Source organism: Haemaphysalis longicornis, unplaced genomic scaffold (genome assembly GCF_048455015.1).
Source record: "Haemaphysalis longicornis isolate Haplotype H1 unplaced genomic scaffold, Haemaphysalis longicornis Haplotype H1 scaffold_7, whole genome shotgun sequence".
Taxonomy (NCBI): Eukaryota; Metazoa; Arthropoda; class Arachnida; order Ixodida; family Ixodidae; genus Haemaphysalis; species Haemaphysalis longicornis.
In genome coordinates, this window is record NW_027526422.1 from 74,481,201 (window position 1) to 74,498,338 (window position 17,138).

The window sequence follows — 17,138 nt, forward strand, 5'->3', positions numbered from 1 at the left end:
ACATCCTTACCACTTCTCCAAGGAAACAGATGGGGCCACTGGGTGGAATTCGCACCTACTTCACCCCACAACACACTAGAATCCTTGTCTGTGCCCACCACAGGCTGCACGGTCTCCCGCTGGACCACACTATCACCTCCGTAGGGTCCATGGTCCATCACACCGTGAGGTGTGGTGGACGACATCACACCGAATGTGGCTTAGGCGCACGATTCTCTCGTCCAAGCTCAAGCGTCTCGCACCAGTGTCTTGCTAGTGGTGCTACCACCGGTCCTTCAGACAGAGGGCCAGGGGCGAATTGCGACCTTGCACGGTGCCACCCATTGTAGCCAGAAAGGTGGCAGGTGTGCCCTAGGAAGGAGAGGAGGATCGGAAGGTGGACTAGCAGCCGCTGATGTCCTTCTTGGACCTCCGGAGCAGCCGGGTGTCACTGGGGTCGAAGCCCCGCTCCCTCGCCCCGAATGTGGCCCACTGGGGGAGGGGGGCCATGTAGTCGAGCGAGGAGAAGGGCTCGCCCGTGCGGTAGAACCTCTGCACCAGCTCGTGGAAGCGCTCATAGTCGATCCACGTCTGCCACCGGCCGTCCACACGGAACTGGAAACAGGAAGAAAGAAAGGACGCTCTTTCGCAACAATTCCTTCTAGACACTACGATAAGGTGCCCCACTAAGCATTAAAGAAGTACTGAATTGAAAATTTTATGATCCAATTTTATTGCTTTCATCGATGCTTAATGGTCTGGCGAACCCGACACAGCACTTTAAATACTTCAGGCCGCGATAATTAATTACATATTAAACAGGTTGAAAATCATTTGTTTCAATTTCCCGCACTTTCAGCCCGAAAGGCGCATATGACAGAATCCCGGCATGACCTCACCGCTTTGTGCGGACGTCAAGACACTGCGGAGGCCGGTGGGGGCGTTGTTTTGACCGCGCCGCCGCCAGAGCTGAACGGCTGAGCTGCCTGAAGGTGGTAGGCCTACCATTGCGGAGGAAATTCGATGACCGCTTTCAATAAAAGTCCTGATGGCGACTTCTATTGCGATTCTGGGTTATATTATTGCTTCCTTTCCCGTGTGTGGAATTTTATTTTTGCCAACAGTGCCTTTCTGGGCAGCGGTTATGCCTGTAGCTCTGGCTACGTGGCCCTGTTTGTGAATGCACCAGCGTCCAGTCGCTGCTCGCGGGGCTGCACGTGTGAAGTGACGTCACAAGTTTTTGACGAGTGGTGTGAGCGTCACTTCTTTTGGCTACCGTGGGTGATGTCACGCTGATGTTGATTCACTGAGTGCCGCTCTGCGTGCTGTTCTGTCGGCGCGATAAATGAGATCCAATTAAAGTACAGTAGACTCTCGATAAACGGAACTTCAAGGGACCGGAAAAATTAGTTCCGTTTAGCAGGAGTTCCGTTTACTGAGAGAGATGTTCTAAGGTGCAAATTTATGTGCGTACACACTTCTAAGGGCATTTCATGGAACTCTAACCACTAGAAAGTGACTGTAGCTGATAGTTTTCAGAAAGCAAGAAAACTACAAGAAGCGTAGGCACAGCATTCACAAAGTTGATTTGGCAACAATGAGTCGCTGTGCACTACAAAATACGTCAATTATTTTTGTTTGAGTCCTTGCAACTGCATCTTCACGGAGGCTAGACGCCTAAACTTCGCGAGTGCTTATGAGCCACCGAATTTAGAAGACGCGGAAATTTTAATTCCGATTACCGAGAGTTTTTTTACGTTATCTGAATACAAAACCAACCAAATTCCAGGCAACTGTTCCGTTTAAGCAGCAATTCCGTTTAAGCGATTTCCATTTATCGAGATTCTACTGTATGTTCTTTGCATCGCAGGCCGCTCATATTTCAGCCACGGTACTCTGTTGAGCAAAAGAAGTGAACTGTGCAATAATATTAGCGCTGAAAATTGGTGTCAGTACTCCTTTAAGAAGAACTGCGGGTTGGGTGTGTTCACTAGGCATGCTATAAACACTAGGCATGCTATAAAAGGAAAGGCTATAAAAGGAAAGCCACACTAATCACCTTGTGGTGTGCGATGAGCACGCAGTTGGAATGCTCGTGCTCAGAGGCGATGCTGTAGTCCGGCAGCAGGGCCACCAGGCGCTCCACGAAGGAGAGCACCTCCTCGTGCCACGGCACGTTGCCCATGGTCAGGTTGCTCCGCTTGGACTCCCCGCAGTAGGTCACCCCCTGTGCAGCAAGCACCATGCCCCCTTTTTTCCACAAAAACTGAACACTGTGATAATGAAGAAGTTAGCATTCACTAAACCTCACATGCTGCTAGCAATGCACGTTTGAATTACCATGATGCCAGGGTAGCTAGGTAGCAATAAAACTGAAAGGCTTGCAGTGGTCCCAAGTGGACAGGAGTAAACCAGAAGTAGAATCATCGGTCCTCTACCCTTTTACCCCGACCTCTGCAGGTCTTCGCCCTTTGTTCCCATGCAAAACGGCACAGGAAAACGAACTACTAGGGGTGGATATAGTGTGTTCCAAGGCAGGGCCCCCGTACCTTGACCTCGATGAAGTCTGGCTTGCCCAGCTCCACAAGGCTGGCGTAGCCCTGCATTTCGTCCATGTTCCACTCCTTGACTAGTGTCAGCCTGTACACGGTCCTCTGGCCCTGCAAAATTGACGGAACGAGTGAAAACTGGGGAAGCTTAATTAACAGGACATGCTCTCGAGCCCACCTCCAAGACAATGAAGATGAGTTTGCTGTAATGAATAAAAAGTTAAAGTAGTGGCAACCGTATAACATCAACACTTTTGACCTTTCCAGTTGGAACATGGCCTGTAGGTGGTTTAAAACCACTGCTGACAATCCTTGAGGTGACTACTGTCCTTTGCCCTCTCTGGGCTGAATTTGTTAGAACATGTGGCTAACACAAAGAGCACTGTTAAAGGCAGCGAAATTTCCCCTCAGCCAGATTTATTCACAATGTGTAGTGCATAGTACTGTCAAACCAACTGTAACAGGACTTGTAACTAAGCGAAATAGCCAGTTAGGTAATCACAAGCGTCTAAAAATAGCTCCACAGCAGATGATGGCATGTTTGCTGGTGTCGCATGCTACTTGCATCACTGCAATATGCACTTGTCGAACGCAACAGCCCAACCGGCCACAGCAACCACTGCAAATACAAATCTAAGGGTGTGTACCCCTCTACGTCATGCATCACTGCGAGTGAGATCGATTTAAGCGTTGTGTGCCATCAAAATGACCATTTCTTAATTAGCAGTTGCATAGTGAGCTTTTCTTGGGCTAGCGTGATTGGCTGAAAAAAAATGACATCAATTGTAGCATGGAAAACCAATTTAAAATATGCGAGTGGCTTGCAGACCCGGTGTTCACTCTGTGCAGCGAAGCACTCCTCGCTCCTTGTTCTTATACTTGAGAAAAAATACTTTTATTTTAAAAAGCAAACTCTTCCCTGCCTACATCAAGTAGAATAAACGCTTGCCAAGAAGTAAGTTCCTTGAGTAATCTCTCATTAAGCAAGCAGTGAGTCATGGTGATGATTATGACGATGACGATGACGGAAATACTAGGGAGCTTCGATTTACAATCTCAATCTCACCGGGGATAGTCCACGGGTGCAGTCGAATCCCACTACAACGAAATTGACGGGACATGCGAAAAATTTTGTTGAAGTTGTTGAAGCAGAAATTCGTTGAGCCAAAATCTGCCCTAACACACTATAGAAGAGCAACAAAATAGACCTGTATATTATCCGCTTAACTGACTGCATAATGCAATGTTCATGGAAAACAGAGTGACATGCAATTACACCATGTTTATTCGATAACAAACATACCAACAGTTATCTGTTTTTTTTTTAACCTGCGTGTAAAGAGTGTGTTACCAGGGAGGGGGGACAGGGGAAATGCAGTGTCAAAACATATTGCTGTACAACAAGGCGTGTACGTCAAGCTGATTACTTGCTGATAGCTACTAGGCCATCGGAAGCCGCCCTCTCACTGGGCACGGCGGCATCTCCCCTTGGCAGGCAAGCCGCACACTTGAATTTATCGCTACCACGCGCTCGCAACTAAGACGGGATGACACGGGTTCAAAACTAAACACGAAAACATTATTTTTGCTTTTTACTTTGAAGGATTAAAGAAGAAAGACTGAAATAACAGCTGCTCACAACACTTGCATGACGGCGCAGCGCCAGCAGGGCACATTTGCGCGGCGCGATTTCAACTGGATACGGATTAGCAGTAGCTCCGGCTTGGCAAACCTACGCCTGGTGTAAAGACGGCCAGCCACATCGTTATCACGAGCAACAATGGCATCCATCTATGAGTTTGTTCTTGCTTATGGGTGGCGGTGCGGGTCCGTGGCACATGTTTTCAGCAAAACTAAGAACCCTGAATGTATAAGAAGTTGCACATGGCTGGCGCTATGCTTACTTTATTGTGAAGTAAATGTTCAACTCCAGCCCAACCGAGCAAAAATTTCACTGGAGTGAAAACAAGCCAGACAAATGGTTCATTGTGGTGGGGACTCGTTGCATTGACCTCTATGGCTAACTGACAGGGAATTGGAAATATTTCCTTCAAGCGGCGTTTGTTGTAGTGAGGTTCGACTGTAGTCTGAGGATTCCCCCCTCCATAAAAATATATGCGGAAAAACGAATTCCGGATGGCTTCTCGAAGAGCCCGCCGTGAGTCCGAGACTGATAATCAAACAGCCCCACAGTGATGTGGGTGGGTACAGAGATATCTCTGCCCTGAGCTGCCACCACAAGCTGGGACATGAAGAAGCAGCAGCTGACATATAAGGCCCGTTCACACTAGCGACGAAAGCGAGCGAAAGCGGCGGAAACTCCGTCGCTTTGTCGCGAGATGATCGTTTTTGTCAAACGGTCGGGAAAAATTTTTGTTGCTGCGTGACAAAGCGACAGAATTCCCGTTGCTTTCGCTCGCTTTCGTCGCAAGTGTGAACTGGCTTTAGGCTGCTCAAGCTGTATTATCATCGGGCGTTCCCCTGCCTGCCTGGCTGTCCAGCCATCCAACGGAGTCCCCACCTTGTCGGCCAGGGTGGCGAGGCTGTCCCGGAAGCGCTGCCAGAAGTCCGGGAAGAGCGGCCGGTCGATGCGCTTGAGGGCCTCGGGGCTGCTGGCGTCCACGGAGACGTACAGCTGGGTGACGGGCCCCAGCGAGCGCAGGGCGTCGGGGAACTGGGCGTTGGTCACCAGGAAGGTGGAGATGCCCCGGGCGTGCAGCAGCTGCACCAGGCGCCCGATCTCGGGGTACATGATGGGCTCCCCGACCAGGGACAGTGCGCAGTGGCGCACCCGCAGGCCCTCCGACAGCCGTTCCCGCAGCACGCCCGGAACGCCTGCACAGGGGGAGGAGAAGGGCAGGGTGAGGAGGATACGGCGTTAAGGGGGGACACTGCTCTTAAAACAGCTCCTTTTAATTTCTACGTAAACTCTGCGAAACTTGCCAGTCTTGCTGTTTCCCCCCACTGATTTCAAATATGCCACTATTTTCTTCAGTTGGTCTATTAGTTCCAAAGATAATTAGAGATAATTAGCCATTTTTGGTGGTACAATAGGCAAAACAGTGCTACTCACAGAAGCATAATCTTAACAGAAGCATAACAGAAGCATAACCAATACTATAAACCCTGGTGAATGCAATAAGAGAATCGGTTTTTTGATGCACCGCTTGGAATTAACTTTACAGCTCATTAAACTTTGGTGGCACCAGTGGCAGGGTACCATTTTAAATACCAAAGTTTAATGAGCTGTAACGGTGCACAAAAGTGTGTTGTATTGCCGGAAAACCTCAAATTAGTTCTACTAAATCTGACATTGGACAAATAACTGCTCTAACAAAAGGCCACAGTTCCCTCCAGGGAAAGAGATTGATTTGATTGGTTGTAGGGTTTAACGCGCCGATGCAACGCAGGCGATGAGGCGCGCCATAGTGGAGGGCTCCAGATTAATTTTGACCACCCGGGGATCTTTAACGTGCGCCGAAATATCGTGCACACGGGCGTTTTTGCTTTTCGCCTCCATCAGAAAAGTGGCCGCCGCGGCCGGGAATCGAACCAGCGACCTCGTGCTCAGCAGCGCAACGCCTTTCCAGGGAAAGAGGCAGATCTCATGCTAACAGTTAACATAGAGCTGAGGTGGCACACTACGCCAACAGGAATGAATGTTTGCTCATTAAAGTTGTTTTTCAATGACCTCAGCTTCTAAGAGCCTTTTTTCTACACAGCATACACCTCTTCTGAATGCCACCAACATGACAGCTGGCTGAAGGTGAATCTCTCTCTTGTTGTGCAACATTGGTGCGTGTTGGGTCTTTTTAAAAATGGTTGGTGGTGCACAAAACAACCGCCAGGGTCAAGTCAGTTAGCGATGGTCGAGTAGTCCAGCCAAAGAGGAATTTAACATGGCAGCAAATATTATTGGGAAACACACATTTGAGTTTCCCCATCCAACAGAACCCCCCGACAAGATTCCTCATGAACTTGCACACAATAAAGTGCTGTGCCAGCATGCGGCAATCGGCCACTGTGGCTTCGGTGCATATAAATGCAGTACCCATTAGTATCTGTGTGCTGCGGCAAACCAAAGCTGCCTGGTGGCAGCTGCCAACTTTGGGATTCCCTTCTTTCGGACGCTGCAACAAAGTAAGGTGGTGCCACAGGTCGAACCAAGTGCACAAACATAGCATGCTGAGAGCCCCCACCTTTGAACTCATTGATCATCTTGTAGTGGTGGTTGAGCGCATTCTCCACAATCATCTCTGGGGGGTCCATGTTCCACTTCCACTCGGTCCCTACTGGATTGGTGTGGTGCCTGCAATGCAGTCGGAACAGAAATAGGTAGTCAAGGGACAGCGCTCTAGCTCAACCAAAGTTCTTTGCTCCCCATTGAAAAGACCCTCCCGAGCAGTTGATACCTGGGCTGTTGAGTGACACACTAATACAGAGCTACCACCAGAGCAGAGAATCAAATGAGCCAAGAACTGATACCTTGGAAAAATTAACTTGGCTGGAGGGTGGACAACATCCAAGGGGCCAAGAGGCATTGTGGAAGCTCACACGTTTCACAGGTCTTTTGGCGTTTGCTTGATGGCAAATGGTGACTTGTTTGTGCAGAAATAAACACCTAAAACTGGCACTTTTCTTCCCTTTCTATTCAACTTTTCCACACATGAATGAGCGTGTCATGAATCAAGCCGACTGAGGCCTGCCCAAACTGACTCAGCCAGTGTTGTGCTGCCAGCTAACAAAAAAAAAAAAAAAAAAAAAAGGTGTTGAAAACACCCACACAGTCAGCCAGTGTGGTGAAATGTCACAGTCGGGTAGGTCATGCAGTAAAGTGCGTTTGCAATGTCATGAATTTTGCACAATTCGCTTTTCCACCATAATTGTTGAGTTCCTTTGGAATGGAAGATGACTTTGTATGTGTTTCTGTGCTTTACTGAAGAACAAACCTTTCATTCTTTTTTTCTCACAGCGAGTGCCAGTGTGTTTCTCAACATGTCCGGCTTTTGTTTCCAAGCAAATCCCTCTCGATCCCAAACGTAATGCACTGATTTCAGCATTTCCCAAGACATCCTCCGAAAGAACGCTGCAACCATGGCAGAGGTCCCCCTCCTCCGTCCCCTGCAAAAAGTGGCAGCACACACCTCCAGCAGAAGACACACTTGTTGGCGCAGGCCAGGCTGGGGGTGGCCTCCATGCAGCGGTGGGAGTCGATGCCGTAGAAGCTGTGCTTGTAGCAGCCCCCTCTGCCCCGCAGCATGGCCTTGGTCCAGCGGCAGAGCTTGACCCCTGAGTGGGAGCCCACCAGCCGGTAGCCCTGCTTGCTCAGCGACTGGCGCACCAGCGGGGTCAGCATGTCCGGCTTCTTCCTCTCCCCCGCCACCTCTCCGTTCGCCCCGGACGCCAGGCGCGCTGCCTGCACGACCATCGCCACACCACTCGCTGGAAGCCGACGCCTTCTCAGAAAGCAACGGGTGCCCCTAAGCAAGGGGTAGCCTCTACACTACAAAGCAGCTCTGCCAATCAGGGTGTAGTGACGCGTCATCATCATCTGCTTGCAGTGCCACTATCCTCACCATGAACAGCTGCCAACCATCATCATCAGCGGTGCTTGGCCGGTGGCTGCAGCAGTGCCATGCGCAGCGAGAGATCGAACACGACCGAGGGCCTGGGCGGTCGCATGTCTACGCCGCTCTGTAAGTTCCGGCTGGGACCCGCCGCGGTGGCTCAGTGGCTAAGGCGTTCTGCTGCTGAGCACGAGGTCGCGGGTTCAATTCCTGGCCGCGGCGGCCGCTTTTCTGATGGAGGCGAAAAGCAAAAACGCCCGTGTGTACGAGATTTCGGCGCACGTTAAAGATCCCCGGGTGGTCAAAATTAATCCGGATCCGGAGCCCTCCACTACAGCGCACCTCATCGCCTGCGTTGCGTCGGCGCGTTAAACCCTACAATCAATCAATCAAGTTCCGGCTAGGCCTTACGCATGCGCGATAAATGTAGGAGAGCCACAGTGCATAACCGAGTCCACGGCTTCCTTCCTTACAAGTGGTGACCCGGACGTTCCCTACAAGTGGTGACCTGGACGTTCTGCGCCTGATACACGGCCAGCGGCACACCGACATGGTGAGGATAGTGATGCTGCAAGCAGATGATGATGATGATGCGCCACTACAAGTGCCTTCAAAGGTCAGTTACAAAACAGCAGGGAGGGTGCGAACCAGGCACAAGCGGGGATCATGGTGTAGACTACGGTGCACATGCTGGGGAAGACGAAAAGATGGTAGTATGTACACAGCGCATGTACTCCATGTGGACAGTGCAACACAATGATGGCAGCAGTTTCAGATAGCCCGCATGTGAAACAGTTGGTTTCTCTGTGCAACAAAAGCTATCCATGAAGGTACTATAAGCTGGGGGTAGCACTGTAGCTAGAGTGGCCCTTCTATAGGCCCTTCTGACTGTACCACGCGAACTACTTCAGGAGGTGCAGGCTATCAAACAGACCTCATTAACCACCGTCACACCCTTGGAAACACTTCTTGCAAGCAGGCTCCGATAATGCACCAGGAGGGAGAGCATCAATGCCACAGCATATTTGCCCACAGACTGCATTTCACAATTAGATATATTTCAGGACTACAATGTGCATTACAATCACAGCATGTTTAAAACACAAGGCAATTTTATCTTTATGAGAGAGAAAAAAGCAAACAAAAAACTAGCTGCACCATTTGACACTTACTCACACCTTTCCGTTTCACATGCTACCACTGTCCAGTAACTTACGTCACTGGTTACACGCCCGCTTGGCATACGCATCCATTCGTTGTTCTAGCAAGGCCGATACTAGGCCTCTCATTTGCCGATTTTAACTGCTCAGAACTGCTCCAGAGCAGCGCCGTATTTTATTTGTCCATAGAATTTCTATTCAAGGAAGCAGTTTTGGGCTGCCCACGAGCTGCTCAACACTGCTCTGGACAGGTAAATGAGACACCAGCTACTGACCTTTGCCTTGGCACTGTTCCTGACTGTCCCAAGGTCCTCCAAGTCAATCAGCTCCGGCTCACCCCCTTCATCACTTGAGCTTTCGTACTCCGTGGGCTCCTGCAAAAAGAATTATGCAATTCAATGCACGTAACGGTCCCCCAACATCATAAAACAGGTACCGTATTTCCCCATAATCAAAACAGTCAGCCGAGTTGGCCAAAGTAGCAACAAGATGAAAACAGACGTGATACAAATCATAAATCGCATACAACTGCACTAAACTCTTGCCTTTTTTAAAGCGGGTTCTCAAGTGACACTTGGAACAACTTGTTCACCACCAGGACCCTTCGAGTCATGTAACTCAAGTCCCCCCCCCCCACCCCAAATTATCAGACCCACCGGTGGCCTCCCCCAATGGGTCTGGGAACCGCCTCACTGGCGGTTCCCCGACCCATCCTCGGTTCCTCTCCCTCCGACTAGGGGAGAGAGAGAAAGAGAAGAGGGAGATCAGATTTCACACTAAGTGGAACTCTGATTTCTTTGCTTACTCCTTACAGTGGCAGCCATTCTCTGTACCGGATAATGACAACAACAACAAATACACGTTTTTTCCACACTCGGGCACTTAAAAGGCTTTTGCCTCAAAAGGATAACTGTTAACTATTGGCCTGAGCGTGAGTCACGCCATCGCAAGCAACTCACAGGAGGGACACTGGGTGTCGCAGTCTCGATGGCCCCTGGTGGCTTTCCTTGCAAGTAGGAGACAACCTCGTCTTTCCAGGCCGGAAACTTTCCCGTGCCTGGGGGAAGAAAAAGCAGCAGAGGCTGTACAACACACACTACAGACTGCAAAGGACATCCAGCATTCCAAGACTCGCAGCCTTAACTGCCCCCCCATTGGCTGCTGCTACTTTTAAAATGGCTAACAGCTATCTCACCATATTTCCCCTCGTCTTGGCTTTCGTCGTTGAGGCACAGGGGCACAACGGCCGTCGCATGCAGCCTGGACAGCCAGAAGTCCAGGTCCTTGGCAACCTGCAATGCAAGGAAGATTACCCGAAGTTGACCGTGAATAAGAAAAGGCCTGTTGCACAGTTTGATTCCTGCCTCCCGAACCCCCCCCCCCCCCTCCCCCAAAAAAGCAACCTAAAAACGGGGATTCCGCCCTGCATGAGGAGGTATCTACAAGCATCACAGTCTATCTCAATGATTTTAGCCCACAACAGAACGTAGACAGCTTGAGGTATGTCAGCAAGCATCACTGCTGACAGACTAAGCTTGGCCTTTCAAAGCTTGAAATTATTACGTTCACGTCTACCTTTCCACAAAGTCTCCACTACCTTAAATATATTACACCGCCCCACCCCCCTTCCCAACTGCATTCTGAAGCCAGGAATAACTAGGCGATAAGTAAAATAAAATCCACTCTGCACGTTTATTTGGCTAAGCTGATGCGTTACACTACATAGTAAGCACAGTAACTGCAGATGCGTTATGCTTTCGGTGGAGTGTAGGTCACAAAATTCAGCTTGGCTTGTGGAGTGCTTCAGGCAGAGTAGCTCTTATCCATGGCAGTTTTGCCATGCTTCCAGTGTTTGGGACAACCTAAGCTCACAAAGTAAATCTGGTTCACGATAAGCACTGACGGCATCTCTAATAATTAAATACTGGCAATAATTATCCCGGTAGGCTGTAGTTGGCCCTTCTCACAACTGATCACTCAAAAATAGATCCACACGCTCATAGATGTGGCTCATGTGAAAAGGACTGCCTGAACTGAACAATTCAAGTGGGATCACATACAGGGTACCCTTGGCTCAGGCTCACATTTTGCATGGAAGAAAGAACACGTTCACAGGCACACTACTAAGTTAAAATGCGCCCAGACCATTTTACGCCTTTCTAATGTTGATTGATTTAATGTGGGGTTTTACGCGCCGACGCAACGCAGGCGATGAGGCGCGCCGTAGTGGAGGGCTCCGGATTAATTTTGACCACCTGGGGATCTTTATCATGCGCCGAAATCTCCTACACACGGGCGTTTTTGCTTTTCGCCTCCATCAGAAAAGCGGCCGCGGCGGCCGGGAATCGAACCCGCGACCTCGTGCTCAGCAGCGCAACGCCTTAGCCACTGAGCCACCACGGCGGGTGACTTTCTAATGTTGAATGTTTGTTCTAGAAAAACTCCACAAAACTCCACAATAACTCCACTCCACGAGAAAAAAAGTGAACAATAAGGTTTTCTTAGCACCTGCTAAGACAAAGTCTCTCACATGAGAAAAAACAAATGTTCCATGCTCTGATTAATATATAAAAACTGCACATGAGTCGAGAAAGACTGAGTACTAGACAACACACTTGATTCAACTCTTCTCGAGAAAATACCTTGTTGTAATTGTCGCCGTATGCCGAGTCCCCCAGGCCATAGACCGCATAGCAGAGGCCCTGGAGGTAGTACCGGTGCACCCTGAAATCCGCGTACGTGTCCTTCAACCAGTCGTAGAACCACGTGGCTTCGTCAGGGGGCAAGCCGTCGACGTACGTGGACACCACGAAGATGCACAGCCCTCCGGCCTTCACCTGCAGAGTGTGGTGAACCGCAGGGCCTTCATGCCTGAACTAACTCTTTGAGAGGAGAACACTTTCCATGTGCTTCTAAGTCAAACCATGCGCGTTTCTTAAACAATCCATTAACAAGTTTCTTGTTAACTTGTTAATGGATTAACAAGTTATCCATTAACTTGTTAACAAGTTAATTAACAAGTTAATCCATTAACTTGTTAACAAGTTTCACAAACAAAGTTGGCTTTAATGCCACCTTTGTCAGGGCTGTGTCTTGCACACTTGTGCACATTTCATCACTGTTGCACGTTCTGTGCCTGACAATGGGGCTGCATGTGACACTGCAGTCCCAATGACATGGTGAAAGATAAAAAGAGCAAGTAGGCCATGAATTGGCTCGGTTTGGCTGTTAAAAGGGCTTGTGAAATGTTCTGGTGGATCAACAAACAGCTCACCTCTCCCAGAAGACACTCCTCAGGTTCCACGTGCTTCAGGTTGATGACCTCTACGTTGCAACCGAGTACATCCAGAGTTGCGGCAAGTTTCTCGGACAAGATCTGTTAAGAAGACCGCTGGCATTAACTTCCCTTTTTGAGAACCAACAGACCCGAAATTTCGGTATTGAAAACTAACACAATTCCCTTCATCAAGACGGGGAAAGACTTTTCTTTGATTATGGTCATCAGGTGTTGCTTGAGACTCAAATACATTTTGAATTTGAAGCAATCCACCCTTTTCCCCACCGACGACAAGCAAAATGTAGCCAGCAACCAGATGGCCAGGCAGCTTTGCACACAAGAACACACACACACAAAAAAAGGACAATGCAATACCGAAATCCTAATGCAACTTTTTCCCCTTTCGCTCCTTGGCTTTCAATGCCCATGGGGCAGTTTAAGGCTTCCTGCTGTCTGTGCAGGGACTATAATCTTTTACCTGACACGAGAAAACCATCTAGGCAACCATAAACGTTCTTTTTGGACACCCCTGAAACCAAAACCAATGACAGATACACAGCAGGTACGGTTTACTTAAGCTCCTGCAAGTCTAGTGAAAGAAGGAATAAAGAGAATGAAGTTGCTACCTTTCCTCTGCTAGTACAGCAAACACAGAAGCAACTTTCTCCATGGGTTTGTCACCACCATGGCGTTCCATGGCTGGCTTCTCCTCTTGCAGCACGTTTAAAAATTTTTTCGTCCATTCATCCATTAACACGATGTTCTAAACATCATCCTGTTTTATTACCATTGTTTTGGAGGGAAGGCAAGGAGATGGGGAGTTTGCTCAATCCCCCACTTCTTCCATCCATAACTCCGCCATCATACTCTCTCTTCACACACAACTACACTGCACTTGTAAAATACTACAGCAGCCGGCACTTGTTTAGGAGTACCAGAAAGTGAAGCCAATTTATGCCTGTTCCCCAAATCAAGTACAGCGCAACGGGTGACAAACCTTCGCATTTCCAGTCTGGGTGCCATACAGAACTTTCACTGAACGTCCGTCTCGTTTCTTTTTTCCCCGCTTGAAAGGTTCCTGCATCTGGCAACAAACAGGGGAGAGAAGTTAGGTACACAGTAATGTTTGCATGTTCTCTAGCTGCTTTAATAGGGCACTGAAGACAAAATTTCCCCGCATTTCCCCGAGGGGAAGAATGTGAAAGTGCGAATGCATGAGTTGAATTTGCGCGGTTCGGTAATGTTCGCGAAAGAGAGATCACACACACACACACACAACTACAAAGAAAGAAAGATGCATTTATTCACAGACACCTATTTGTGTTGTCGTTGTACTTGATTGCTAGAGCGGATCTCAGCTTTGAAATTTCGTGTCAGTACTCCTTTAAGCGGGTGCATTAGCCCTTCTCACGCCCGATTCCTGGCCAATCCCCCACGTGGGTATGTGCCATGTCAGCGGCCAGGCAGCGCGCGCCCATCTCCCCCAGTTGCCAAGGAAGACGAGGAGCGCGCGCACCCGCAGCTGTTGCTATGTGGACGGAAGGCGGTCACCGGAATTCAGGGTCGCTTATAAAGTGCATTCGCACTTAAAATACAAGTTTGGTTCGTTAAGAATACTGCTTCTTTCCGATAACAATGATACAAATTTTAAGCAAATGAAGCAGTGGAAACTCCCTAGCAGCTTTCCGGCGATTTTTCAATGACGTCACTGAATCGCATTTGTGCGATTGGCTGCCGCCTACCTAAGCCACCACCAAGAGACACGACTGGGCGCTTGTGGTGGGGCCTCTAGTTCCGTTTGATCGTACAACTTGAATGCTAATAAGCAGTTAACCCACTGATAACTACCGTATTTATTTGAAGCAATACTACCCCAGAATACTACCTCACTTTATATTTGCAGCTTAGTATATATATATATATATATATACATATCAAGGTTGCAGTCATTGCCAGTGCTATTCAGCTGTTTCCGAAATATTTAATAGTGCTGAATGACGTGTGTTTGTCATGTTTCTTTGATACAGTGATAAATAAGCTAAAATATAAGTCGAGAAAAAATCTCAGGAAAAAACGGCGGATTTTTTCTTGATCCAAACCGATGACCTGGAGTCGTGGGTTCGGATCTCACCCGGCGGGCATTTTTTTCTCCACTTTCTTTCTGTCTTTCCAAATTCTTTATCAGTTTCTATGACCTATCACGTTCTCTTCTGTGTTGTCCGAGGTTTTCTTGACTGCCAACCCTTATTTCTGTCTCTCTCTCTCTCTCTCTCTCTCTATATATATATATATATATATATGGCATTTTTTTTTGCTCTCCAAACTGCACCCTTGCTTTATATTCAAATAAATCTGGTATGTGCTGACCTGTACACTGTCACCCTGCTAAATTACATCAATGTGGTTCAAAATTTAAAATTTAAACGTTTCTTTCCGTATTCCTTCCATTTTTACGGGTAAACAATGTCTTTCGTGGCTGGAAAGAGCCTGGCTGGGTTTATTTAATAAAAGCTAGTTCTTTCAGAATGAAAAAAGCGGTATTTTGTCTTAATGGCCCCATGAACTAAAAAGAAGGCCTTAGCAATCAAGGTGAGAACAAGAAAGTGAAGTAACTACCTTGGCTTTGGAAAGGTTCAGCTTTTCGCGTGCAGCGACATACAGCAGGGCAGCTAGGACACAGCCACATAGTGTCGTGGTGTAGCTGCTTGGGTACCAATCGCTCGAGGATCTCTCGGCAACCCGCTCTGCAGGAAGACCATGCACGAAGAGGGGGAAAAAAGGAGAAGTACACAGGGTGCGATTAGTAGGTACATTCCTTGAGAAAATGCCAGTTTGGAAAGGCATGAAACGTAATCAGGCCAAGGAGATGCTGGTTCTATGGCAAGAGTGACAGAGGGCTTGCTTAGCGAATACTAGAATCTGTAGAAAGAAGGCGAACTTGATAAAAGTTGCAACTTTTTGTAAAAGCTTTAAACCCTACAACACTACTGTGACGTCAGCCTACCGCAGACTGCACTATGGTGGCTTGCCACTACCACAGCGATTGGTGGAATAAATGTTGCGCATGGATAAAAGCCAGAACCTAGTAAGGAGGCTTTGAGTGCTGAAATCCGAATGCGAATTGCCAAGCGCATTATGGAGTGTGCCGCAATGGACAGCTATATATATGAATTGAGGCCACCTGGGATTCTGTCCTGAGTGACAAGTTCTTTGTCTTTCACCTCTGCCAGAACAAACAGCCATCTAAGCCGATTATCTAAGCTACGAACGCATGCTCAATAGCGGAAGGGTGGGTTCGCGGAATCATTATGCTTGAGCGTGTGGTTATAACTTTGGCATTTTAAGGATTTGAGGTTCGCTTGCATTAAATCAGCAGTTGTAAATCACATTACTGTCTACACCGTTCTTGTGTGAGGTGGTTATTTTGTCGCACTTTAATGTTCCACACATTTTGCTTGATGTTTTCATTAACCTTTTGTGACTAGTCTAACTAGGCGACAAAAACTTTTTCTTTTTTTGGAGGTCAGAAGTTGGAGTCGCTTTGTACAACGCTGTGGAAACAGAGCAGGCACTTTATATTAGGCTTGTTCGTATGCGTGGTGTGTACAGGCCGTAAGACCAATTGCTCGGAAAAAGAAAAAAATTAAAAATCGCGACTGTAATAAGTGCATAGCTTCTACACCCACTCATCGCTCCTTTTAGAACAGGGCTCTCGCGAGTTTGCCCGGAGTTTGTCCAATGTCCAAGCGAGGTTGCGATTTGAACCAAACTGCCGCAACGTGTTTTATTTTACGCAGCGAAAGAAATACTACGGAATTTGCCAAAAAAACTGAGCTGCTCATCGGAGGTGCTCATGAAGCGCACTTGCCTTTTGCATCTACCGAGTCCAATAAAAGGCTGGAGGCAATGAAAGCGGTGGTCATGCACAATATTGCTTTTTCAGGCATTTTGCCACGCTTATTTCCGAAAAGCACTGATTCTCTCACGGTTCTAATAATACCACAGCACCGCTCATCACGCAGCAACGCGTCCACCAACCAAGCATGCGACGTTTGTTGTTAAATTGATGGCAATGGCGATTCGAAAAGTGCGCCGACTGCGCTTACGGGGACAAAATAAACATGTAAACAATTACAGTTTATATTTCTAGTGCCACCTTCAACTTCCTACACACAATAAATCAGGATTAAATTGAATTTAACGTGCATCCTGAGCTATGACCTTTCCTCTGTTCAGTCGTTAAGCATTAGTTTTGGTTTCATTTCTACTCGGTGGATTAGCTTGCTTGTAGAAGCACGTTGGCTTTTATCGGTAGATCAGTGTGTCCTGAATGCAAATATACCACTAACGGTAACAGCAATTGCTTTTATGAGTGCAGAAAATGCCGTAAGTTCAAACACAGCATTTGTGACGTCAAATAACGCGAGTTGTAAGCGTGATTGGTGGGGCTGGTCTAGGCACTTTCCCGAAACAAGCACGAAAGCAGAAACATTTATCTCCTTCTGAGCACGCGTGTTTTAGAAAGGCACAACTTTTTTCTGCCAGAAATATTTCTTTTGTTTCGATTTCGGTCCAATCAGAAGACATGCGAGTGTAGCGGAGAGCT

At 48.0% G+C, this 17,138-nt stretch overlaps 1 protein-coding gene across 1 annotated transcript; it reads right to left on the bottom strand.

Annotated features, from left to right (window-relative positions):
- LOC144145966 (S-adenosyl-L-methionine-dependent tRNA 4-demethylwyosine synthase TYW1-like) lies at window positions 1-16,606 on the bottom strand. Its single transcript, XM_077677846.1, has 14 exons — window positions 16,401-16,606; window positions 15,149-15,276; window positions 13,530-13,616; window positions 12,530-12,631; window positions 11,898-12,092; window positions 10,451-10,547; window positions 10,215-10,312; window positions 9,531-9,629; window positions 7,673-7,944; window positions 6,728-6,837; window positions 5,050-5,363; window positions 2,529-2,639; window positions 2,039-2,206; window positions 1-594 (listed from the first exon to the last, which is right to left on the bottom strand). Exons 1-14 carry the CDS (start codon window positions 16,477-16,479, stop codon window positions 382-384), a joined length of 2,073 nt encoding a protein of 690 aa, XP_077533972.1. The 5' UTR covers window positions 16,480-16,606; the 3' UTR covers window positions 1-381.
- Window positions 16,607-17,138: the final 532 nt, after the last annotated feature.

Coding starts and splice junctions, on each gene's coding strand:
- LOC144145966 (XM_077677846.1), bottom strand. CDS start 16,479: ATGCCTGAAAAAGCAATATTGTGCATGACCACCGCTTTCATTGCCTCC. Junction 6,838..7,672: donor AAGTGTGTCTTCTGCTGGAG/GTGTGTGCTGCC, acceptor ACTGCATTGCAG/GCACCACACCAATCCAGTAG. Junction 2,640..5,049: donor TCGCCACCCTGGCCGACAAG/GTGGGGACTCCG, acceptor TCAATTTTGCAG/GGCCAGAGGACCGTGTACAG.